We start from the raw sequence: 26,740 nt of genomic DNA on the forward strand, positions 1-26,740 counted from the left end.
CTCCTGGGACTGCAGAGAGGAATTTACTGTTGTGCTTCACTAAGCAACCCTACAACTCATTCTTTTTTTTTTTAAGGCATAATTTCTTGCGATCGTGTTACCCATTACTATAAAGCAATTTTTTTATATATAATATATGAAAATAAATTTTAAAATATTATATATATAAAATTTGTAATTATGATTATTTAAAGCTAATCTGTGCTTTTGCCACAAAGGGCAAAGAAACAGGGTATTGAGGAGTAAAGAAAAGATTAGTGTATGGTGCTTGGGGATATGAGTATTAAAGTAAACCTACATGGGCAAAGCTCAGGTTCACTTTAAATGCTTCTGATTAGCTGCTTAATAAAAGTTAAAGAGTATGTAACCCCAACATTTCATATTCCTGATAAGTGCCTGTTGTACCATGTACCTGTGTGAAAAAAAAGTCTCCTGTATTGCTTCTTTTGTGTGAAATCCCTGGTGTTCCTGGCAGTCCCTCTGTTTCCTATTAAAATCTGACCACACTAGGCAGGAGAGCACAGCGTGGTCAGTTCTCTAGCTGTGCTCAGCCAGCTCATAGGTAAAACAACCTATGCAGTTTAAAATAGAAATGAAAGGCAAAACATTTGTGTATAGATATGAAAACATTATAAATACCTTTTTTCCATAAGTGATCAGATACCCTCCGTTCTCAGGCTCTGAGGAAGAGGCAAGTCCTCGAAACGCGTCAACCTTTTGGATGTCTAAACTCCCTATTGCGGACTGTTACTCAGCGCGGTGTTGACCCAGCTGTTCTTTTATGATGTGCCTTGACTATATTGTCGTTTGTGAGTACAACACCTGCTTTATTTTTTATTAAACATTTTTTATGGTAATGCACTAGGCCTGTGCGCCCTCTCTTTGTTCTTTCCCCATTCAGTATATTTGGATTCCCCCAGTCCATTTGAGGGCAGCAAGGTGTGCATGTTCCAGGACATTCTTAATGTGGTTGTAGCCGGCATCGAATCCATCCCCAAGCGCAGGAGCATTTGTGTTTGCTGGTTCTTTGTACCCTCTGTTCTCACCTGCATAAGAGCTAGGAGAGGAGAATCAGCAGTGCACTGACTTTCCCAGTGAATTGCTGTACAGGTGGGGGAGGGGGGGACCTATCAGGAATATGAAACATTGTGTTTATGTATTCTTTAGATTGAATTTTAGTGAAAAATAAAGCAAAGCTCAACACTTATTAATGTTTTTTTTAAGCAATTACTACAGCAACGGGTATTTTTTTATTTTTTTTTAAGAAAAAAGTGTAAGGTCCATTCATACTAGGACAGCATTCCTGTGCGATTCACATGCAGTTCTGTGCAGCAGACATGCGCATTATTTCATAATCAATTATTGGCCGAAAATCTGATTTTTGGGGAATCTGATGTACACGAATCTCTGAATGGACATAGTAATGAACATCAACGAATCCAAAAAAAAAAGTTATAATGTAAGCTATTGCTTCATTCAGATGACGTCACATAATGCGATAGTAGTTCTGGCCCATGGGGAAATTAATTCAATTTTCCAATTTGTTCAATAATAAATATAACAAATAAATCATTCAAATTCAAGTGAATTTGTGATTTAAATTGAATTTGTAATTGTCACAGTCATTCAGTTCCGAAATCTAATGCAATTCTTAGGTTTGAAAAATTTGGGGCCGACAAATTTTGCATTATGCATTCAATGGCGTCCGAAAATATTGAATCCTGAATATCGAATCCACCTGAATCCATCCAAAAAGTATAGCAATCTTCTGAAAAAGGTTTTGAATCTACTAAAGAATAAACAACATGAATCCCGAAAAAGGATTGGTTCAAAATAATGAATATGACGAAACTAAATTCTTCAATGAATGAATGCATCTGAAACTAAATGAAACAAACAATTGCGGCGTGTGCATGTCTATTGTGCAGTGCAATTTCAGTTCATTCATTTTGAATGGGCTGCAGTCGCACCACACCGCACCAGAAGTACCACATGGACTACATTTTGAAAGGCACTGCAACCTGATCGCATGGTACTTTTGTACCATGTGATCTTGTGTGGACAAACGCACTGCATTTGCAACTTGCATTTGCTGTGTTGTTAACTTTGCACTGACACCCACTGCAGATCACAAGGGCATTGTGTTTGGAATGTGGTGCGGAAAACCACGCGGGAAACAACTGATCACATGTAAACAGACTTGATGGGTTTTAACAGTCCTTTCCTCACACTCTGTGTCTATGTAAAGAAAGGACAGCTGATACCCGTCAAGGCTGTCAGTACTTTGTTTGCACTGATTATCAGTGCAGCCTCTTCAGTGCAGTTTATCAGTACCAATCAATGCTGCCTATCAGTGCCCATCACTGCAGCTTATCAGTGGCGCCTCATCAGTGCACATCAGTGAAGAAAGAAACTTACTTATTTGCTAAATTTTATAACAGAAATAAAGAAACTTTTTTCCGTTTGATTTGCAAAAATAAAAAAAACGTGATCACTGTGTCTGTAGGGCATTATGGAGGTAAAAGGCCAATCACAGCAGCCTTTTACCACGTGATCAGCTGTGTCCAATAACACAGAAGATCACAATGTAAATACAGTTGGTGGTTATTGGCAGCACTTTCCTCACTTGTCCCAGCATGAGGAAAGTACTGCTGATAACTGGCAAATGACACAGAGGATATCTGCACCAATCATCAGGGTACTGATGATCAGTGCACAGCAGTGCCACCCAGGAGTGCCACCCACCACTGCCCAGCAGTGCCTTTCATCAGTGCCCAGTAATGCCGTCAGTCAGCGCCACCCATCAATGCCGCCTATCAGTGCCTCCTCATCAATGCCCACCAGAGCTGCCTCATCAGTGCAGCCTATCAGTTCCCATCAGTGTTGCCTATCAGTGCAGCCTCATCAATGCACATCAGTGAAGGAGAAAAATTACCTGTTTGCAAAATTTTATAATAGAAACAAAGAAAAACTTTTGTTTTTCACATTTTTTGCTCTTTTTTTTAATGGTGCAAAAAATAAAAACACCCAGTGGTGATTAAATACCACCAAAAGAAAGCTGTGTGTGATAAAAATGCAAAACAATGCATATGGGTACAGTGTTGCATGACCACACAATTGTCATTCAACGTGCAACAGTGTTGAAAGCTGAAAATTGGCCTGGGCAGGAAGGGGGTGAAAGTGCCCGGTAGGCAAGTGGTTAACCCCCTGTCAGGTTTTTTTTTTAATTTCCCAAAAGCGGGAGATTTCCTTTCACTATTTGTCCCGTAGCCACAACAAGAAGTGACAGAGACTCTCTCCAAAGTGAGGTCCCCAGAATAGGTGTCACCATTAGAAGATTTCCCCTCTATTCCTGTTCTGGCGGCAACTCAGATTTTGGTTTTACCGCTCCCTTCCACTTCCATTGACAATGGTCACCAGATCAAATAGAGAGCGAATCTCCGCAACGGGTGACACAGACAGCAACGTAACTCAGACTGATGTTGTGAAGCTTTACCACTCGTTCCAAAATAAAAAGATATCATTTTGGCTTCAGATACACTTTAGTGCCGGTGCGATGTACAAATTGAAATCGCACCTGAAATCACATCTAATGAATGTTGGTGTCTTAACATGTAGTTCTTGTATTACTTTTTCTACAGTTGTGTTGGGACTTCACATACATAGAATATAATGGAAATCGCACTGCAAATTTCAAGAAGTCGTTGGAAATCTTCACAATTAGCAATAAAGTCTTCAGAAATCGCACCTGAAATTGCACACAAATCATGCGATTTAAAATTGCAGCGGTGTGACCGGTGACTTAAAGCTAGGTTAGGACCAGATATACAAAATAAACTTCTAAATTAAAAAGATATTGAGAGACACCAATGTTTTGTACTTACAGGTTCAATGCTCCATTCACACTTGTGCAACTGGTCATGTGACTTTGGATACATAAAGTCGCATGACAAGTCGCAGCCCATTAATTTCAATGGCACTCTTTGCAATCAATGCGACCTAAAGACTCAACAACAAAGGTTCCTGAATTAACTTCCCTACATCAATACTTTGATGTCACTTGAGTGCCAGAGAGTGTCAAAGTTGCATCACAATTATCAAAATTTGCACACCAAAGTCACATTGGACTTTGGAGTCGCACTAATGTGAACCGAGCCTTAGTGATGGAATTCTGCTCTGATGGCAGATGATTCTTATACCTACCGAATGTTGCATCCACATATACAGAGTCCATGGCAGTAAGCTGCGTCACTGAGTTCCTGGCCACACATGTGTAAGTCCCCTCATTCTCAGCCTTCTCTTGAGCTACCTGAAGCTGGCTCTGCTGTTGTTTTATATCTGTCCCATTTAGTCTCCAATGGTAGGTGGCTGGTGGGACAGAATCAGCAGAACATTCTAATAAAATGACGGAATTTGAAGGTGACGTGGATTTTACTTTCACGTTTTCTGGGCCATCTGCAATAACAAAAAATTGAACATCAGAATAAAAGGGCTAAAGAGAAAAAAGTAACTGACTAAGTGATACCAAGATATTTGAAAGATTTCCTCTCTATTACCATTCTGGTGACAACCCTAAATTTTGGATTTTCTTTCACTCCCTGTGCTTTCGCTCTCAGTGATTTCACTCCCTGTGATTTCACTCTCTGGGATTTCACTCCCTGTGATTTCGCTCCCTGTGATTTCGCTCCCTGTGATTTCACTCTTTGTGATTTCTCTCCTGTGATTTCGCTCCCTGTGATTTCACTCCCTGTGATTTCACTCCCTGTAATTTCACTCCCTGTGATCACAATAAACAGGACAAATGTCCAGTTTTACTGGGTGGACTGTTTTTTTATGGAAGCATTTTGATGTAGTTTTGATTAATTTTCAATGTAATTCAATGGGGAGGTTTTAAACGTGCACTAGAGATGTGCACAACTGTAAAATGTGTTTTGTTGTGTTCTGTATCTGTTTGGTAAGTTAATAATGTAATGTTTCATCAAATTTGTTATGTTGCAATGTTTCATTTTTGCAGTTGTTTTCCTATATTCGGAATATTTTTGTATGTTGGTTATTTTCAAATCGATTCGAAAAGATAAGAATTCAAATTCAAAAATGAATGCAGTGAGTACACTAAGGTATAAAAAAAAAAGGAAAAGAGGATGACTTAGGCTGCTTTATTGAATAGAATAAAGAATAGAACAAAACAGAATAAAAAATACAAACGAATAGAAAAATATAGAATGAACATAGCCGACTTCTAAAATTCGATTTCCGAAAGATGGCTATATTCATTCTATTCTAATAAAATCTATTCTATTTTTTCTTTTCTACTATTTTTTCTATTCTACTTCATTCTATTCTATTTTAGCATTTTTTTTATTCCATAAAAGTTTATTTAGAAGTGACAACATGTTACAGGAAAATATAAAGAAATGCACAGACAGCATCAATCAGGTCATAGATACAGCTTAAACCAAAATACAGGAAGAAACAACATGGTAGAGTGCGACACTGTGGATAACAGAAGCATGGCAAATTATGGCAGAGATAGGCCTGTAGTACTCAAGGTTCAAAAATGTACAATAGAGAAGGTAATAACAGCTTACTTCCACCAAGTGAATATTGGCGTACTGGCCTATGCATGGAGGAAATGAACCTTCAGAGCCTAAACCAAAAGCAGTGCGCTATCATGAGGCCAAATGAGCATCGCAGTATAAGAGAAGACGTCATGAGTACCATTGACTATCCTAGAAGATATAAGCTAACCATACACCAAGTAATCCTGGATAAAATGAAGACTAAGCCTGATCGAAGACTAAGAGGTTGTCGAGAATGAAAAGAAAAAAGGGGAATAGAAAGAAAGAAAAGGATAAGAAAAGGAAAAGCATGGGAGTCATAGTAGAGAGAGAGAAGAGAAAGAGGGGGGAAAAAAAAAAGGGGGAAAAAAAAAAAAAAGGGGGGGGGGAGAGGGAGAAGGGGGGATAAGAGGCAAAAAAAAAAAGGGGGAAGCAAGGGAAGCGAAAGGTCCGGGCTGCGAAGTGTGTGTCAACAGTGTTAATGGAGATCATAAATGAGAGTGTCAAGAATTTAAACACTCACCAAAGCTAAGCAGGCAAATATAAATTACCGGAAAGGAGGTCATTACCACGCAGATTATGAAAGAACCAAGGGCATAACCAGAGGTAGGGCTGAGCTCAATCAGGTATCCCGACCCATGAGAGATCCGAATTCAAGGGTAGTTACAAAGTGGGTCCAGCAGGCCCAAACATGTGAGTATTTAGTTGGCATGTCAAGTGCAGTCGCAATCAGTTCCTCCATTTCCGCCACTTTGCTTATTCGATTGAGCCAATCGCGTATAGTTGGGGGGTGAGTGGAGCCTAGCATTGCTAGGGACTTGAAATATTGACTCCTAGGAATGGGGGTATGATGAAGCAATAGCTGAGCAGCAGAGAAAACTATGGGCAAAGTGGTCACTGAAATCACCAACCGGTGGACCTCCAGCCAGAATGGTTGAATAAGTGGACAGGACCACCAAATATGCAAGAAAGAGCCATCAGGTGTCCCACATCTCCAGCACACATCAGGGACAGAAGAGTTAAACCGATGAAGTCTGGAGGGAGTACGATACCATCTAGTGGCTAATTTGTAGCCATTTTCCTGCGTCAAAACATTACTCGAGCAGGAGTGGGAGTACATAAAAATGCGGTCCCAATCCGACTCCGATAAATCCGTCTTTAGGTCTCTGTTCCACGCACGGCAAGAGGGGAAAGAAGTGCAAGTCCTGCTGTCCCCTAGGAGAGGATAAATCTCAGAGATCAAATGCGTCCGCGGTTCGGATTTAGAGCATAAGGATTCAAATGGAGTAACAGGGCGAGTCCAATTATGGCGGGATTTATGGAAAAGCAGGAAGTGTCTAATCTGAAGAAAGGCCCAGAGAGGGAATTCGCGGATATTCAAGCTAACCTTCAGCTCCTGTAATGTTTTCACCTTGCCGGAGTGAAGAAAATGTTTTACTAGAATCTGATCGTGTGGCCAGTAATTTGATAAAAAATCCTTGTGCAACCCTGGGGAAAAATCTGGATTCAGGCGGATCGACGTCAAGGGACTAGGAGAGTCTGAAACGGACGACGTTTTACAAGCCTTGCGGAAAACTTCTAACGTGGGACCTATCAAAGGATGGGAGAGGAGAACCTGAGGTGTGTGTTTCGGCAATAGCCAAGGGATCGATGGTAGGGGAGTGGGCGAAAAAGCCTTCTCCAAAAGGACCCAGTCTTTGGAAGCAGAATAGATGTGCCAATCGACTATGCGGGAAAGATGACACGCCCAGTAATAGCGGTGTAGGTCAGGGAGCCCAATGCCCCCGCTGAGTTTGGGACGAGTTAGCTGAGAGAACGAGACCCGCGGACGCTTGTGATTCCATAAAAAGAATGAACATAGTTTCTTACAAGAAGCAAAGAATGTCATTGGAAGTAGAATTGGCAAAGTTTGGAAGAGATAGAGGAGACGCGGAAGTATATTCATTTTAATAATTGCAGCCCTACCAAACCAAGAGAAGCAAGGGCGATGCCACTTGTTTAGGTCTTCCTGTATGACTTTGAAAACCGGTAAGAAATTTTTGGCATAAAGGTCGTCCAGATTACGGGTGAGATGTATACCCAGATATGGAAGGGCATCCCTCACCCACTGAAATGGAAAATGAGATTCACAGAAGGAGACGAGATCAGTGGGAAGGGTTATGTTGAGGGCGAATGACTTTGAAAAATTAATTTTCAGGTTCGACAAAAAGCGGAAAAAAGCAAAGTCTTTCAGCAAACTCGGTAGAGTGGTGCGAGGGTCAGCCAAAAAAAGAAGGATATCATCCGCATAAGCAGCAATTTTGTATTCTTTGTCTGCCATCCTGATCCCCTTAATATCTGGATTAGCGCGAAGTTGTCTCAAAAGAGGTTCAAGGGAAATGACGAACAAAAGCGGGGATAGGGGGCAACCCTGACGAGTGCCATTTCCAAGGCGAAAAGGGTTTGATAAGTGTCCATTAACGCGAACTTGAGCTGTAGGGCCCGAGTATAGGGTCATAATAAAGTTCAGCATTTTCTCGCCCAGGCCCAAAGCTACCAGCGATCCCCGCAAATAATCCCAAGCAATCCTGTCAAACGCCTTCTCAGCGTCCAATGAAAGGAAGAAGGCCGGAGAGTTTGATTTGCAAAGCCAGTGTTGGAGATTAAGGGCCTTGATAGTGTTGTCCCTTGCTTCTCTACCAGGGATAAATCCCACCTGATCCAAGTTAATGAGGGATGGGAGCAAAGGGAGAAGTCGGTTAGCAAGCATCTTTGCAAACAACTTAATATCCACATTTAGCAGGGAGATGGGTCTGTAATTAGACACCTGAGAGATATCTTTACCGCTTTTGGGGATGACGGAAATGTGTGCTTCCAACAGCCTATGATGTGGCCTAGGGGACTGAGAAAGAGTATTGAAAGCGGAAAGAAATGGAGTACTCAGAATGTCCAGAAAGGATTTATAATAAGCCGCAGACAAGCCGTCAGGACCCGGACTTTTGCCCGCTTTCAACTGCCGTACTGCGCACTGCAATTCGCTTAAGGTCAGATCTTGGTCCAGCGATAAAACCGTCTCCTCAGAGAGAGCGTTTGGACCATGAAGACGAAGAAATTCAGAGATTAGGGACACTCTAGGCCTGTCAATGTGCATCGGGGGACGTTCTGGTGGAAGATTATAAAGGGACTTATAAAAATGTTCGAACTGAGAGGCAATATCAGGATTGGATGTGGCCATCACACCCCCAGGGCCTCTTATTTTATGTATAGTCATATGGGAACGTTTTTCCCGAAGAGCCCGAGCTAGAAACCTCCCGCTTTTATTGGCAAACTCATAATAAAGCTTTTGGGAGAGGATGAATCTTTTCTTGACCACTTTGCCCAGCTCAGTGAGAAGTCGCAAGCGAGCATTTGTGAGTTCCGAAAGAGTCGACGCAGCCAGAGTCTGTTTATGTGCCCTCTCCAGAGAGCGTATCCTATCTGTAAGTAGCTGCAAACGTTGCTGTCTGTCTTTCTTACGTCTCGTTGCTGCCGCTATAAGGCAACCCCGGATAACACATTTATGAGCTTCCCACTGCGTAAGGGGGGAGGTATCTGAAGAGCCATTTAAAGAGAAATATTCACGCAGATCAGAGCGAATGTCTTGTTCAATAGCACAGTCTGCTAGAAGCGAGGCGTCTAAGCGCCATAGCTTCGAACGAGCAAATTTCTCCGGGAGCCGCAAGGTTACGGTTATGGGGTGGTGATCGGAGAGGACCATCGGCTCTATAGAAGCAGCATGTAGAAATGGGAGGTCCGATTGTGACAGAAAAAGGTAATCAATCCTAGAATACTTATTGTGCGGCGGAGAAAAGAACGTGTAATCCTTAACAGTGGGATGGAGTGTGCGCCAGGAGTCATGTAATTGCAAGTGTTGCAACTGCAAATGTATCTGCCTAAGGGCCTTAAAAGGCAAAAACGAACTGCCGGAGGAGGAGTCTAGCAATGGGTTTAATGGGACATTCAAGTCCCCCCCCAGTATCAGCATACCTGATTGAAACTCAGCCAAAGTAGCAGCAGTCATACGCATGAACGTGACCTGTTTGGTATTGGGAGCATAAATGTTGGCAAGTGTGATGGGTCTGTTGGAAAAAGAGCCCTTTACAAACAGATATCTGCCCTCCGGGTCAGCAAGGGAATCCTGTAGCACGAATGGAAGATGTCTGGCAAACAGGATAGCCACTCCTTTCGATTTAGCCAGTGGATTGGTGGCATGAAAAACAGTAGGGTATCTGAAGTTAAAAAGCTTGGGTATGGAGTCCCTGCGAAAATGCGTTTCCTGGAGGAGGAGTATATCCGCCTTTTGCTTATGCGCGTAAGAAAGCAACATAGATCGCTTTTCGGGAGTGTTCAAACCCTGAACATTGAGTGAAAGAATTTTTAAGGACAGCAGTCCCGCGTTAGAGGCGGGAGAAAGCATGACTGTCGAGCTTGTTCGCGGAAGCCTGATGACACAACTGCAAATGTGCAGGGAGGGAGGAGAAAAGAAAAAAAAAATGGGGGGGGGGTGGAGTAGGAGAAGAGGGAGAGAAGTAAGGGGGTAGAGAGCGAGAAAAAAAAAAAAAAGAGAAGGAGAAAGAGAACTCCCAAGAGAGAAAAAAAAAAAAAAAAAAAGAGGGAGGAAAGGGGGGAAAAGTACTACACGGCTCGGGGAGAAGACCAGCTAGTCCACGTATGAAAGGAGAAGTACAGAAAGAAGGAGGAAAAACCGAAAAAGAAAAAAATTAGAGCCAAAGAGAGAGAGAAAAAAAAAAAGGGGGGGGTGAGAAAAAGTAGAGGAGAGAAAACTAATAATAGTAGCCTAATGTAGGAGGTCAGTGAAAGCTCACAGAGCTCACTGTGTGGGGAACGAAGTAAGCGTTGAGCCAAGAGTGAAGCAACCGCCGGCCGGTCGCCTTGTAAAGTGCATAATCAAAAAGACAAAACTAAAGGAGGGTGAGTGTTGAAAAAGGGGAGGCTCAAGCAAGGCATGTAATACTGTGTACAGTAAAGGCCAAGCTAAAAGGGAAAAGACCTTGGACAACCCCAAGAGGTGATAAGCCAGGAGGCGTATGCGGGTGCCCGCAGGATTGGTTAGCCCGAGGGGCTAACCAATCCTGCACGAGGACAGGGCAAATTATATCCGTATAAGAACAGAACCTACAGGCAGGACATGTAAAACAGTAGATCTGTGAGAGGCCGTAAGGAGTAATACAGGCTTATCAATTAAAGAAGCAATAATACAACATAACATATGAACAAATGCCATACAGGAAAAACAAATTTCAATACAAAAACTGAGGTCAGGAGAGAACCCTAGAAAACAGTACACCCCAGCTTCAGGCATCCGTACTACTCAGGATCCCCAGACTCAGTGCCAGAACTGTTACCCCGTGGAGACGAGCTCATCTAATTATAGCAAAATATGGAACGGATTCTACCAAAACCCCTGTGACACCCACGAGAATGAGCAGCACCTCTCCCATAACCAATGCTGAAAGGAGGGGGGGCACACCCCCAGGACTGGGGGGAAGCATAGAGCCCCAAGACAGCCGTAAGCGCTTACATAAAAGCAGGTCACAGGGGAGTACACCAACCGGCTCCGTGAGGCCTCAAACAAAGTGCGCAGAGGTGATGGTCATTCACGCGGCATCGTTCAGAATGTAACAGGGCTCCCAGCAATCCCCTGGCAGCAGCATTGTGAGGTAGATCCCTCTCCGCCCCGTCCCACCCCCCTCCCCCTAAATAACAACTGCCCCTCATCAAAATCCCGTATCTAGTGCAGAACTCAAAAAGGATATCAAAAGTAACCACGGGTATCATATAGAGCACGTGTCCGAAGCAGGAGCAGAGGCAACTCCCTCCGGTCAAATAGACCCCAAAAGGCTGCAAAAATCCTTCAGATGAAGCCGGGTCGCGGCCTGGGCTTGTAGTGCAGTACAAACTGGAAGGAGCCGGCCTTCCCGAGAGCTTTCACCAAACCGGAACAAGAGGAGCTTAAGACAGGAAGTGAACCGGGCACCCGGAAGGAGATAGAGACCCCTGCTGTGGGAGCAAGACCATTCTTCTTCAGTAGGCAATATACTGCGTGGAGATAGCTCCATGATGCAATAGGCGCAGAGATCCAGAGCAAGAGCAGTAGGCTTGGTAGCGCAAGGAGAATCCGCAAACCAATGGGGTGTATACCGGGTGTCGATCTTGAACAAGTCTCCTGACCTGTACGCTAATAAATATCACCCCTAAACCTGGGGAGGTGGCATATCAACATGGATGACTAAAGCCTGCGGGAGCGACTGTAACGAGGCAACAGTAACCGTTGGGGCAAACCCGTAGAGCCCTACTCAAAGCAAAAGTAGCTGGCCAATCACAAATCAGCAGGAAAACTGGAAAAACGGAGGCTGAAAGCCTGCTGGTGTAGCGGATCATTGGTTCTCGTGCCGAGGCTTCCTGTGTGCCGGGGAGGCCGTGGGACTGGAAGTGTCCATAGAGGCCCCTGCAGGGAATCGTGGAGGTGTCGAAGGGACCATCCGGCGCCGTCACTGAGCAGGGTTAGGCCCGCCCGTTGCACCATCTTCAGCTCTCAGATCTGGGGCACGTGGCAACCTCATAGACCCGTTCCAATCGGGTAAGGCAATCGGAGGAATATCCAAAGCAGAGCAAAAAGATGGCAGTTCTTCAGGAACACGTAGGTTGAAATTACGGCCATTCACTTGAGCAGAAAGGCAGAACGGAAACCGCCATCTATAGGGGATGTTACGCGTGCGGAGAGTATCCAATAGGGGGCGCAGCGCCCGCCTTTGTTGCAGGGTCAGATTGGATAGGTCCTGATATAGCTGTATCTCCGCCCCCTCATAAGCAAGATGTCTTCTCCCCCTGGCGCATTTGAGGATATCCTCTTTAAGCGGGTAACTTTCAAGACAGCAAATTATGTCCCTGGGAGGGTCTGTGTCTCCCCCCCTAGGACGGGTCGCCTGGTGTACACGTTCAATAGCAATCATGGTCGAAGGAGGGCGACCTAGGAGGTCATTAAAGATAGCTATTACCGCTTTAGGGACATCACAAGGTTCCACTGATTCAAGAAGGCCCCGGACCCTAATGTTGCGTCTGCGTCCACGATTGTCTAAGTCCTCAATGTGTCTATAAAAATCTCGAATGGTCGACACGTGCAGCGCTGATTGTTGTTGTAAATCAGAAATTGCCGCCTGATTCTGCCTGGTATCCAGCTCCACCCGCTCCACCCTTGTGCCCATAGAGCACTTTAATTCAGTTAGGGCAGAGGTTAATGTGGTGGTTAAGGTGGTCTTTATATCAGCTGCCACAGCCTGGAGGTCCCTTAATGATAGTGAATGTGTAGCACGTGAGGAATGTGAGGAATCCAGCTGTGGCACTGTGTCCAGCACAGCATATTCGGCTGTGCTTGCAGAGCCTGTGTCAGAGACTGCAGAGGGAGGGGGAGAGGGGGAGAGGGGGAGGGAGCTGGAGAGGGAGAGGGCTGCGGCCCGTCTTTCAGCTGGGAGCGGAAGAGCTCCTTTATATGCCTCCCCTGAGTGTTCTGACCCCGCGGGGACCGCGATCTGGCCCCAGAGGGTGCCCTGTCGGTCTTCCCCATAGCAGAGGGGAGATGTCTCACCCGTCAATGCAGAGCAGCAGCAAGGTAGGAACCGGCCGGCGGGAGCTCCGTGATTACACGGCCATCTTCACTCGCGGCTCGGCCACGCCCCTATTTTAGCATTTTATAGTTTATTCTATTCTTCTTTTATATTCTATGATTTTATATTTTATTCTGTTCAGCAGCCAGGGACAGGTAACAGGGACACAAATGAGGGTAAATCTCCCAAATCGAGCCATGAATAGCAGGAAAAAAATGGTTTTTGGCTCAGCATTCCCCTATACTAAGCTTGATTACAGGCAGGATACTTTGTATTTTACTGTTAGCATGACAGTCCCGGCTACTTACAGGCCACGGTCATTGTGACGGGATCACTGTTCTCCGTACTGACAGGGTTACTAGCCTGGCATCTATAATCTCCGGAGTCCGAACGCTGAATCCTGGAGAAGGAGACAGTCCTGTTATCTTGAGATAGAGTGGCCCCAGAAGGGAGAGGGGCTCCTGAGGGGACCCTGCTCCATAATATTCTCTCTGCATTAGTAGAGGTACAGGTGAAGGCGACTGAAACATTTTCTTTAGGAAGCGAAGAAGAAGTTGTGATTGTAGGTTTACCAACCATGTCTGTTGGGGGAGAAAAATGGGAACAGTTCTACTACAGGAAGGTCTTTCTGGTTCAACTACACAATTGTAACAAAAAATATAAAACTGCACTTGGTGCAAAATAAACATGAAAAACAAGCATGCGATCTTAACCCCCTGGTCACATCAAACCCTACTTTGAAATTTTGCGCCTTGCAGTGAAGTCGCAAGATTTCAAAGTCAGATGACATGCCGATTTCAGGTGCGATTATCAAGACATCTGATACAGATATCTATGCAAATCGCACAAAAAGTACCGCATGTACTACTTTAGAAATCGGTGCGGTTCTGACCAAATTGGATCGTTAAGACCGCTCTAATTGTGGACAATAGGCTGCAATTTGCAAGTCGCATGGCATGATAATCGCATGCCAATTCGCATTCAGTGTGACTGGAGTCTTACTCCAAGACCAGGCCTATTTTAACACTTTTTATTTACCTGTAAACATTTGTTTTTTTTTTTTTGCTAGAAAATTTCTTAGAAACCCCAAACATTACATACAGTTATATTTAAAATAATAGCAGTCAGACATCACTAACCGGATCAATCACTGTTTTTGGTAGAAATGATATTTCTACATGGCAAATAATTTACTAGCAGGTGTAGTAGAGTAATAGAAATCCAACAGACCCAACAGTCATGACATGCATGCTGCTGATTCTGTGTAATTGAATCACTCATTGAAAGGGGCATGTTCAAAATAATAGCAGTGTGGAGTTCTATTAGTGAGGTCATTCATTCTTTGAAAAACAGGTGGCAATTATTGCCCTTATTTAAGGAAGGAAGGCAGCAAATGTTGTATATGCTGGTTACAGTGGATTTCTCTCTGAAATTCTGAGAAAAATGGGTTGTTCCAGACATTGTTCAGAAGAACAGCGTACCTTGATTAAAAAGTTGATTGGAGAGGGGAAAACATATAAAGAAGTGCAGAAAATGATAGGCTGCTCAGCTAAAATAATTGCAAATGCTTTAAAATGGCAACCAGAACCTGAAAGACGTGGAAGAAAGTGAAAAACTACCATTCAAATGGATAGAAGAATAGCCAAAATGGCAAGGACTCAGCCAACAATCAGCTCCAGGAAGATGAAAGAAGGTCTAAGGTTACCTGTGAGTACTGTTACAATTAGAAGACGCCTATGTGAAGCCAAGCTATCTGCAAGAAGCCCCCGCAAAGTCCCACTGTTGAAAAAAAAGAAATGTGCTGAAGAGGTTACAATTTGCCAAAGAGCACATTGACTGGCCTAAAGAGAAATGGTGCAACATTTTGTGGACGGATGAAAGTAAGATTGTTCTTTTTGGGTCTAGTGGCCGGAGACAGTTTGTCAGACGACCCCCAAACACTGAATTCAAGCCACAGTACACTGTGAAGACAGTGAAGCATGGTGGTGCAAGCATCATGATATGGGGATGTTTCTCATACTACGGTGTTGGGCCTATTTATCGCATACCAGGGATCATGGATCAGTTTGAATACATCAGAATACTTGAAGAGGTCATGCTGCCTTATGCTGAAGAGGAAATGCCCTTGAAATGGGTGTTCCAACAAGACAACGACCCCAAACACACCAGTAAACGTGCAACATCTTGGTTCCAGACCAACAAGATTGACGTTATGGAGTGGCCAGCCCAATCCCCGGATCTTAATCCAATAAAAAACTTGTGGGGTGACATCAAAAATGCAGTTTCTGAGGCAAAACCAAGAAATAGAGAAGAACTGTGGAATGTCGTCCAATCATCCTGGGCTGGAATACCTGATCACAGGGGCCAGAAGTTGGGTGACTCCATGCAACACAGATGTACAGCAGTTCTCAGAAACAGTGCGACTACAACCAAATATTCATGAAGTGATTCAAAAGAAAGCAAAATCTTCAAACATTTTTCAGTTTATATAGTGAATGTTTGAGTTTGTAAAGAAGAATACAAAAACTGCTATTTTTTTTGACAGTCTAATATTCACTTTTCTTCAATTTTTTTAGAGGAACAACACAAATTTGATATATTTTTCTTCATGTTTTGATTTGGAATAGAATGTGTCGTGTTCCCAATGCATTTGTGTGGATGGAAATAAAACCTATTAGAAGGATTTTGAGCTTTATTCACTTTTTTCAACACACTGCTATTATTTTGAACACAATGTATATTTTCAGCAGAGACCCTAGAGAATAAAATGATGGTTGTTTATGTCACGCGGTATTTGTGCAGCAGGTTTCAAACACATTTTTTTTTCAAATACACTCTATGGAATTTTAATGCTCAAAAACACAATATAATACCCAATTGTTTGGTAAAATATAAAAGATGATGTTAGGTCAGGTCAAAAAATTTGTAACATGTCATTCTTTAAGATTGGAATGGCGCCAAACTATTCGCCTGAGCAAGGAACGATGGGGGGGGGGGGTGCATTACATTTTCTATTTATTTGAATGTTTTCATTTTTACACTGTCACTTTATTTTTTTTATCAAAAAGACCCCAGATCCCTCCTCTGCACTTAAAAGCATTCAAAACACCAAGTTCCATGCTTTTATTTTTTTAAAATGGCGCTGTTGATATCCGGATAAACGTGGAAGTGACGTCAGGTCATTGCTTCCGGGTTACCACAGAGGAGACCCTGATCAAAGTCGATTTGTTTGTTCGGGCGTCTGGCCAGCCGGCGATTGCATTGGCTGATAGCTTGGGTCTCTAACAGTGACGTACGGCTACATTGCTGGAGCTGAAGAGGTACTTTAGGTTAAATAGGGGGGTGCTAGAACCCCTGTCTTTTTTTTTATAATGTTCTCGTGTTTCACCCTTAATGCTGAGTAACACATGCACTGGCCCTTTAAAAAAAAAAATCACTTGGCATTGGACTGGCTGTGGCGCCGGCAGTCTCTGATTGGCTGTACACCGAAGATCCTGAACAGCTGGGATGGAGCTGATGCTGGAATAAGGCGATGTCTGCTATAACCCCCGAAACTATTACATGAAAACACGAGTCCATTCTGGATAAATCTGACAATCTTCTGATGGATTACTCACCATAGATGTTCAGGTGTACATTGGTATCACTTCGTCTATCTGATTGTATCTTCACTCTGTAATCTCCCTCATCAGAAATATTTAGGTTGGAGATCTGTAGAGATCCATTTGGGAAAGATGTCATCCTATCACGGATGAACAGAGGTCCAGGAATTATTGGATTATCACCAGGGATATATATAAGGATTTGATATTCTCTGTCTGTGGTCGGTCCTTTAAACCAAAGAAAAGACTGAATTGTCCCAGTAATCCCAGTAACACTCAGAGTGACAGATCTCCCAATGACCGGATACGGAGGGATCACCTCAATACTCATCATTCCACTGGACACATCCACCAACACACCGAGGAGAACTGCAAGAGAAAGTGACAGATAAGAAGATCAGGGATCAATTGTTTACAATGTGTAAAGTGTTCAATCCATGAGGTCTATGTATCAGCCCCATTCACACCTGAGGGTTTTGTAGCTCAAAGCTCAAAGCTCAAGAAATGCTCAGCAAGCAAACACTCATTGTATTCAGTAGTCCTTGTTCACATTGGAGAATCCTGTTGCTTGTAGCTGAACACCTCTCGCTTTAAAAAGTACATGAACTACTTTTCAGGCAGAATTGAGTGTTTTTGTCCCCAAAGATTTCAATGTGAACACCTGAAACCCTTGATTCAAGCATTTTTTTAGTCCAGGTTCACACCTATGCAGGTTGCCTTTGAAGGTCGTACATGAAGGTAAAAAGGCTTGAGCCTTTAGAACTACTTTAAGTTCACCGACATCAATACCGAACACATTCACCCCCTCCCTGCCCAGGCCAATTTTCAGCTTTCAGCGCTGTCATGCTTTGAATTACAATTGTGCGGTCATGCAACACTGTACTGTATGAAATGCTTATAATTTTTTCACACAACTAGAGCTTTCTTTTGGTGATATTTGACTGCCTTCCAACTACTGCTACAGGGCGGCAGGGCTGCGCAAAATCACACATAAATATATATATATATGTGATTTACATTTCCAGGTAGGGAGCGCGTACACCGTCCTACCCGCACCGCCATTGGCGGCTAGGAATGTCAATCACCGGGTCCCAGCCGGAGATTCCCTGCAGGCACCCGACGATCGCCGTGTAAAGCTGACGGGAGAGATCTGTGTGTAAACAATACAGGTTTCTCTCCTGCCAGCGAGCAAATGCTGCTGTGTATTTCTCTGCACAGCATGTCTCCCTAGTCAAACACACATGGCACATAATGTTAAACAGCACACAGTTAACCCTTTGATCGCCCCAGATTTTAACCCCTTCCTGCCCAGTGCCATTAGTACAGTGTCAGTGCTTTTTATTAGCACTGATCACTGTATCAGTGTCATTCAGATGTCAGTGGCAGTTAGTTCCCGCCGCAGTTCCGCTATAAGTCGCTGATCGCCCCCATTACTAGTATAAAAAAATAAAAATACAAATTCCACTATCTATACCGCCATTTGTAGACCCTATAACGTTTACGTAAACCAATTAATTTACATGTATTGGGATTTTTTTTTAGCAAAGACATGTAGCAGAATACATTTTGGCCTAAATTTATGAAGAAATTAAATTTTTAAAATTTTTTTACTGGATATGTTTTATAGCAAAAAGTCAAAAATATTGTTTTCTTTTCAAAATTGTCGGACGTTTTTTGTTTATAGCGCACACAATAAAAAACGCACAGATGATCAAATACCACCGAAAGAAATCTCTATTTGTGGGAATAAAGGACATACATTTTATTTATGTACAGCGTTGCATGACCGTGCAATTGTCAGTTAAAGTAACGCAGCACCGTATCACAAAAAGTGGCCTGGTCAGGAGGGGGGGATAAATCCTCTGGAGGGCAAGTGGTTAATCAGCACTGTTTTTTTTTATTTTTTGCTAAATTAAAAAACAATTTTTTGAAAAAAAACATGTTTTTCTTCATTTCTGTTATCAAATTTTGCAAATAAATAATCTTTCTTCATGAATTTAGGCCAAAATGTATTCTGCTATATTTCTTTGGTGAAAATAACCCAAATCTGTGTGTAATGTTCAGTCTGTAGAAGAGTTACATAGTCCACAAACTCAGAAAATCGATCACTCCTGATGTACTGAGCCCCCGAAATGCCAGGATAGTACCAATAACAACCAAATGACCCCTTTGTGGAAAGTTGACCGTCCAAAGTATTTTTTTTTCTGGTGTGAAGGAGATCAGGAACATTGACTGGTGACAGTATGGAAAAGGACAAAAGCACAGTGGTTAAATGCTTAGCACTTCTGTCTAGCAGAACTCGAGTTGTTGGTTCAAATCCCATCCACAGCACCACCTGCCTGGAGTTTGCATTTTCTCCCTGTGCCTGCATGGGTTTCGCTCCAAAGACATGCTGGTAGGTTAATTGGCTTTTGTCTAAATTGGCCCTAGAATGTGTATGTATGAATGTGAGTTAGGGACTTTAGATTGTACACCCCTTGAGGGTTAGGGACTGATGTGAATGTACAATATGTATATGTAAAGCACTGTGTAAATTGACAGCACTATACAGTATAACTACCTGAAAGAAAAAAGAACGTATTTTTTAAAATGTTTAAATTTTATTTTTCTTTATTACATTTTTTTCTTTGTTTACATTTTCTTATACAGTATACTGTGGCAACAGCAATACAGTGTTACCATAGCAACACTGTACTACTCTGGAGAGGTGTTCAGGGGTGGAGCCTGATCACATATCATGGTAAAGGGCCAATCACAGCGGCCCTTTACCAAGTGATCAGTTGTGTCCAATGACACAGCTGACCATGATGTAAACACTGTTGCCAGGTTTTGGCTGCACTTTCCTCATGCTGTCACAGCGTTAGGAGAGAGGACAACCGGTAACCGGCAACTGTGAAAGAGGACATCAGTGCAGCCCCAACATTGTCCATCAGTGCAGCCCCAACATTGTCCATCAGTGCAGCCCCAATATTGTCCATCAGTGCAGTCTCAAAGTGTCCATCAGTACTGCCAGTCAGTGCCGCCTATCAGTGCCCATTGGTGCCGCATATCAGTGCAGCCTCTTCAGTGCCTCCTATCAGTGCCCATTGGCACTGTGCAGTGCAGCCTCTTCAGTGCCTCCTTGTCAGTGCCCATCGGTGCAGCCTATCAGAACCCATCAGTGCTGCCTAAGATTGCAGCCTCATCAGTGCAGCCGATTAATGCCCATCAGTGCTGCATATCAGTGCCCATCAGTGCAGCCTCATCAGTGCACATCAGTGAAGGAGAAAAATTACCTGTTTGCAAAATTTTAAAACAGAAACTAAAGGAAAACATTTTTGGTCTTTTTTTTGTTTGTTTAGCAAAAAATAAAAACCCGAGTGGTGATTAGATACCACCAAAAGAAAGCTCTACTTGTCTCAAAAAAATTATAAAAATGTTATTTGGGTACAGTGTTGCATGACGGCACAATTGTCATTCAAAGTGCGACAGCGCTGAAAGCTGAAAATCGGCCTGGGCAGGAAGGGGGTGAAAGTGCCCGGTAGGCTAGTGGTTAAATAAAGGTGCTGCAAACATATAAAATGTGTGTTCAGCACATTAGCTCCGGTCACTTCAGGTGTGATTTGGCATGCAATTTGCATGTCATGCAACTTGCAAATCGTAGGCCAAGTCGCACCATATTGTCCGCTATTAGAGCGGTCATATCGGTATTGTTCCGACTTGGTCAGAGCCGCACCGATTTCTAATGTAGTGCAGCTACTTTTCATGCGATTTGCATAGACATCTGTATCAGATATCTTGCAAATCGCAAGGAAATCGGCAGGTCACCAGATTTTGAAACTGTAAGTCGCACGATTTCCAAATCATCTCAGATGTGACCGGGGGCTGAACCAAGATTAGAAAAATAATAAGTGCTGCGCTGCTAATAATATATAAGTGACAAAAACCCAAACTTGTGATTATATCCGTGCAAAAACAAATATATGAACCACGGACACAATCACAAGTTTGGATATTTGACACACATATTTGATTAGCAGCGACAACACTTATTATTTTTGCAGGAACTAGATTTCTCCAGCATCCTAGGAGGGTGCTATATCATCAAACTGTGGAGACATATGACACTACTTACCAAGCTATACCTGCTTTAACTGTCATTTTGTAAGAAGACATCTTCCTATGGCTTTTAGAGATCTATTTAGGCTGCTACTCCCATCAGTCAAAGCAGCTTCTTCTAAGCCGGCTAAATGTATATTTTAAAACATCCATTCCATTGCAAAATATGAAATACCAGAAAATCCTCCACCCTTCCCGATGTGAACTTCTCCTCCTCATCCAGGACACCCCTGTACCATTCCTCTCCCTCACCAAAATCACCTCCGCTGTAATGTGACTACTTGGCCCCCAGCATCACCCTATAATTCTTCTCTACTTCACCAAAAACCCCTTTTACTTCCCAACTCTAGCATCCCCTCTGTCCCTGTCTATGCTGTGTTTCTCCTTCTCCACCAATTCCCCCTTCCTCTCAGACATGCACTTTTTCTCCTCCAGGCTCCTGATGGGGGGGGTAAGCCGCACGTCATTCATAAACCAGTAAGACTGAAGGATTCACTTAGATGTCACCCATTATGCCTGCCTGACTGCAGAGTCATTCATCAACATTATTATTATTATTATTATTATACAGTATTTATAAAGCGCCAATAGTTCGCTCAGCGCTGTACATTAGACAAGCAACTGGGCAATATCCATATTTATCCCATGACAGGTTCACTTTATGGAAAAACAAAAACCAGCATTACAGACCCCAGTCTATGGGTATACATTTTGGAATGCCCCGGCCCATACAACCGTATCATGTCATTGGTAGTTTCTCAGTTGGCACTTACCTGGCACAATAATACTGAAGCCGAAGCAATGTTGCTTGGTGACCATTTTCTGACTTCACAAACTTAGACACATAAATGAATACAACAGGGATTTATTTCATGAGGACTGCGGCATCTCTTTGTTCCTTGTAATCCTCTGGGTCACTTTTGATTCCTTTATTTGGGTCCAGGATATATGAAATCTGTAAATCTTAGATTGTAGGTGCTTTATGTCCAGTGTTCCCCTGTGCTTCCTCTATGTCTGGATGACTCTTCGTGTATGGGGGAAATGCAACGTGCGGGAGGAACAGTAAGGGAAGTAATGTAATATTTCACAATCTGTTACTCCGCACACGGCTGGTTCCTACTGAAACCATTTAAAGAAAATAGTATAAAGCTTCCACATTCTAAAAATGTAACAAAAAAAATTGCTAGACAAAAATTGTACAGCCAGACTAGCGGATATTTTAGGCACAGTGAGAGACCACACTATCATATAAAAATATCACAGTTTATTAACATAAGATAATCACAAAAATAATTTTTTAGAACAAGAGATACACAACCCCCTAACACAACGGGGGGGGGGGGGGGGGGTTGTGGTACATCGCCTATTACTTACATATGACGCATAGCATGTCACCTATAGCATGGATGTTGATTTCAAAAAGAGTAAGACAGAAATAGAAAATGGTCAACGCGTTTCGCCTATATATCTGGCTTCTTCAGGTCCATAACTTCTGTGTAAGGGAGAGCAGTACTACTATATATACAATATAGAGAGGACAAGCAATATATACACAATCAATTATATGCAACAAAGTAAAAAATATATATAATAGACAAAACCAATCATTAGGCTTACATAGGAACGCGACAGCCAGTGATATCTAGTCTGGGGGGTGGACATAGGAGACCCGAGTGCAGAGCACAGGCAACAGACCAGGGAACTCGACAGTATATAACGGAGTCCTATAAAAAGAAGCACATAGAGCCACCAGCAAATAGTATAGTTGTGTTGTAAATCTAAATATACTAATTAACGAATGCTTAGGCCAAATATATGGACTCGTACTCACAATGATCATAGATTGTGCCCACATATAGCTAGAACAGTAAAGACTCAAAACGTAGAAGCTGGAGGCAATGTGGGATAAGGATCAAAACGGCGTTGGCAAGCCTAAAGAAAATGACCATATATAAGATATGGGCTAAACCCGGATTAAAGCCGTGTATTATACATCAAAAAAGACTGCAAACTTACTGGTGGCTGGACGACATTAGGGAACTGGTCTAATGGGCAGACAATATATACTCCAGATTATAAACTTCCGGATCAAGGAACCAAAGTCATGATAAGGCAGGAGCCCAGCACCTATAGTGGTGCATATGAAAAATGTCACCTATAATGCCATAAAACAAAATAAAACGCTCAGGGGATGTACAGGAGACTTATAAAAAACATGGCTCACTATATATGTGTTACTAAACATAATACTTCACCTTCTTTTTGAGCATCAAAGGTGATCCAGATGGACAGGCAATGTAAACCATTTAAATTTCCGCATGCTCCTCAGATTATTAGTGGTTATTGATCAGCAAATTGATTTGCCCCAACCAGAATTGGTACAACAAGTAGGGTTGTCACCTCATCCCTTTAAAACCGAACAAATATTAATGACACTCAGGTTCTGAGGATAATTTATTGCAGATAAGGTACTACGTGGGTTTAATTACTACCTTAATCAGCCACAGAACCTGTGTAATTAATATGTGTTAGGGTTTAAAGGGATGAGGTGGCAACCCTAGCAACAAGGCATTTCACAGGAAGGTGACTGTCATGTACATTTTGCGTCCACATGCCTACAGTATTCAGCGGGCCCCCCATAAACCCTTGCATGCTCTCTGCACCTCCATTGGTTCTACTGTCCTTACAAATAGCCAGTGAGCATAGGTGCTGTAAATAGGCACATCCAATTGGCCAGTGGCATCACAGTTCAGGTAGTACTATCAATATGCCCAAAATGCCAAGGGCAGCATAGCGGCTAAGTGGTTAGCACTTCTGCCTGTCAGCACTAGGGTCGTTGGTTCAAATTCCAACCACGGCGCTACTTACACAGAGTCTGCATGCTCTCCGTGTGCCTGTGTAGGTTTCCTCCCACACTCCAAAGACATGCTGGTAGGTTAATTGGCTCCTGTCTAAATTGGCCCTAGTATGTGTATGTATGAATGTACACTATATTGCCAAAAGTATTGGGCCAGCCCTTCAAATCATTGGCTTCAGGTGTTCCATTCACCTCCATGGCCACAGGGGTATAAAATCAAGCCCCTAGGCATGCAGACTGCTTCTACAAATATTTGTGAAAGAATGGGTCGCTCTCAGGAGCTCAGTGACTTCAAGTGTGGTACCGGGATAGGTTGCAACCTTTGCAATAAGTCCATCCATGACATTTCCTGGCTACTAAATATTCCACGCTCAACTGTTAGTGGTATTATAACAAAGTGGAAGCAACTGGGAACAACAGCAACTCAGCCACAAAGTGGTAGGCCACGTAAAATGACAGAGCAGGGTCAGCGCATGCTGAAGCACACAGTGCACTGAATTCGCCAACTGTCTGCAGAGTCAATAGCTAAAGACCTCCAAACTTGGTGTGGACTTCAGATTAGCACAACAACCGTGCATAGAGAGCTTCATGGAATGGGTTTCCATGGCCGAGCAGCTGCATCTAAGCTTTACATCACCAAGTGCTATGCAAAGCATCGGATGCAGTGGTGTAAAGCATGCTGCCACTGGACTCGTGTGGTTATTTCAGGTGGGAGAAGGTTGAGGGGGTGGTTGTTTTATTGGTTAGGTGGTAAGTATTAGCCTTGATATTCTGCATGTCCCTCAGTCATGTACTTTCTGCCTCTGAGTCTCTCTCTGTGGACTACAGAACATCCCGCTCATGCCCATCCTAAGCTGACAACGCTGCTCCTCCATGGATACAGTCCAAACAATTTTAGTACTTAATTATTTCCCACCCAGGACAATTCTGGCATTTCTCTCCTACATGTAAAAATCATCATTTATTTGCTAGAAAACGACTCAGAACCCCCAAACATTCAGGGAGCGCGCACAAGCAGGGAGCGGGGAGGACATTTATAAACGACCACCCGCTCCCGCACTGCTCCCGTCCGGACGTTTATATACATGGGTCGGATGGGAAGTGGTTGAGCTATAAGCAATCATAATGTGCAAAAACATTGGTAACATTGTACTACTTTGGACATAGTGAAATATTAAAACAAAATCTTAAAAAAAAGAAAAAAAAATTAATTAAAAATTATTTAAAAAATTTAATAAAAAATTAAAAATTATAAAAAAAATTTAAGAAAAATGTATATTTTTGTTTTTACACTGTCACCAGTCAGTGTCCCTGATCACCGCCATGCCAGTTATATGATGACGCTGTACTGCACTGGTGACAGTATGTAAAAAAAAAATTGTGAAAATTATTAATTATCCGAAAAATTATGACAAAAAAAATACAACTTCAAAAAACTCGCCATGCCTGTTATGAAATACGTTGGACTGTCTACTCTGCAAAAAGGGGTCATTTGGGGGATATCTGTACTGTTCTGATATTCTTGGACCTCAAGAAATTAGATTGGCTGTCAGTACTTCAGGATTGATCAATATTCAGATCTATCCCATAGTTTGTGAACTCTATAACTTTCCTCCAGACTAAATAATACATCCTAATTTGGGTTATTTTCACCAAAGACATGTAGCAGAATACATCTCGGCCTAAATGTATGAAGAACAATTATTTATTTGCAAACTTTTATAACAGAAACAAAGAAAAACGTGGGTTTTTTTTCCAAATTTTTGGTCTTTTTTTGTTAATTTAGCAAAACCACCTCCCATCCGGCCGTTGTATATAAACGTCCAGACGGTGGCAGTGCAGGGTCGGGTGGCCGTTTATAAACGACTTTCCTGGCCCCCTGCTTGTGCGCGCTCCCAGAGACTACCGGAGACTTTTAACCAGCTATGCCTAAATATAGTCTTCAGCTGCTTTAGCTGGTCTCAGCTAACTCATTCATATTTACTGTCTCAGCTTATATCTGAAGAATTGTAATACTACCATTTGTCAAAAGACCATTCACACATATTAATATTAATTATAATTAATCATAAAAACCAAATATATTGCAAGCTTGCCATCGATATAAGTGCCGAATCATAAATTTGATTTCTAACATATATAAACGTCCGGACGGTGGCAGTGGAGGGTCGGGTGGCCGTTTATAAATGACTTTCCTGGCCCCCTGCTTGTGTGCGCTCCCTGGGAGCGCGCAGCACCGTGATCCGGTGCCCACTGTGTCCTCCGGACACAGTGAAACACTGATCATCGGACGGGACCTCCGTGCGAGGTCCCGATCATGTGATCACTGATTAGCCAATCAGTGATCACATGCAGAGTAGTAAGCAAGATGTCACTTGTGACATCATTGCTTACTACATGTGAAATGTGTGAATGATCACAGAGGTCACATGGTACAAGGCTATTCACAACAGCCTGGTACCATGTGACAAGCTGTGAGCAATCACGGCTCTCACAGTATTTATCAATGGCTGCAAGAATGCAGCTAGAGAGAAGGAGAAATTATTGCTTTTACAGCCTTTTTGGGTGTAAAAGCAATCAGTGTAAAAAGAAAAAAATCTTCACCCCCCACAAGTAGTACAGTGACACTGTACTGGTGACACTGTACTGCTAGGGTGACAGTATGTAATAAATAAATTAATTAATAATATAAAAAAGATAAAAATGTAAAAAAAAGTGTTTAAAAATTATTATAAAAGCTAATTTGGGTTATTTTTTTTTTACTAAACATATAACGGAATACATTTTGGCCAAGATTTATGATGAAATAATATTTTTTTTCAAAATTTTTGGACTTTTTAATTTACATAGCAAAACAAAAATAAAAATCTTAGTGGTGAACAAATACCACCAAAATAAAGCTTTATCTGTCTCAAAAAAATGCTAAAAAATTCATATGGGTACAGTGTTGCATGAGCGCGCAATTGTCATTCAAAGTGTGAT

At 42.6% G+C, this 26,740-nt stretch overlaps 1 protein-coding gene across 1 annotated transcript in view; it reads right to left on the reverse strand.

Annotated features, from left to right (window-relative positions):
* LOC149443905 (cell adhesion molecule CEACAM8-like) overlaps positions 1–21,992 on the reverse strand; it is a 31,269-nt gene extending 9,277 nt beyond the window's left edge. The window contains exons 1-4 of the mRNA XM_089655225.1: positions 21,675–21,992; positions 16,819–17,172; positions 13,510–13,782; positions 4,204–4,455 (exon numbers count right to left, since the gene is read on the reverse strand). Coding sequence (XP_089511351.1) covers positions 4,204–4,455; positions 13,510–13,782; positions 16,819–17,172; positions 21,675–21,720 — 925 coding nt within the window. The 5' untranslated portion in view covers positions 21,721–21,992. The remainder of the gene's footprint in view (positions 1–4,203; positions 4,456–13,509; positions 13,783–16,818; positions 17,173–21,674) is intronic.
* Positions 21,993–26,740: the final 4,748 nt, after the last annotated feature.

The sequence above is a fragment of the Staurois parvus genome, unplaced genomic scaffold, assembly GCF_062004578.1.
Source record: "Staurois parvus isolate SC_StPar_1 unplaced genomic scaffold, SC_StPar_1.0 ptg000827l, whole genome shotgun sequence".
Taxonomy (NCBI): Eukaryota; Metazoa; Chordata; class Amphibia; order Anura; family Ranidae; genus Staurois; species Staurois parvus.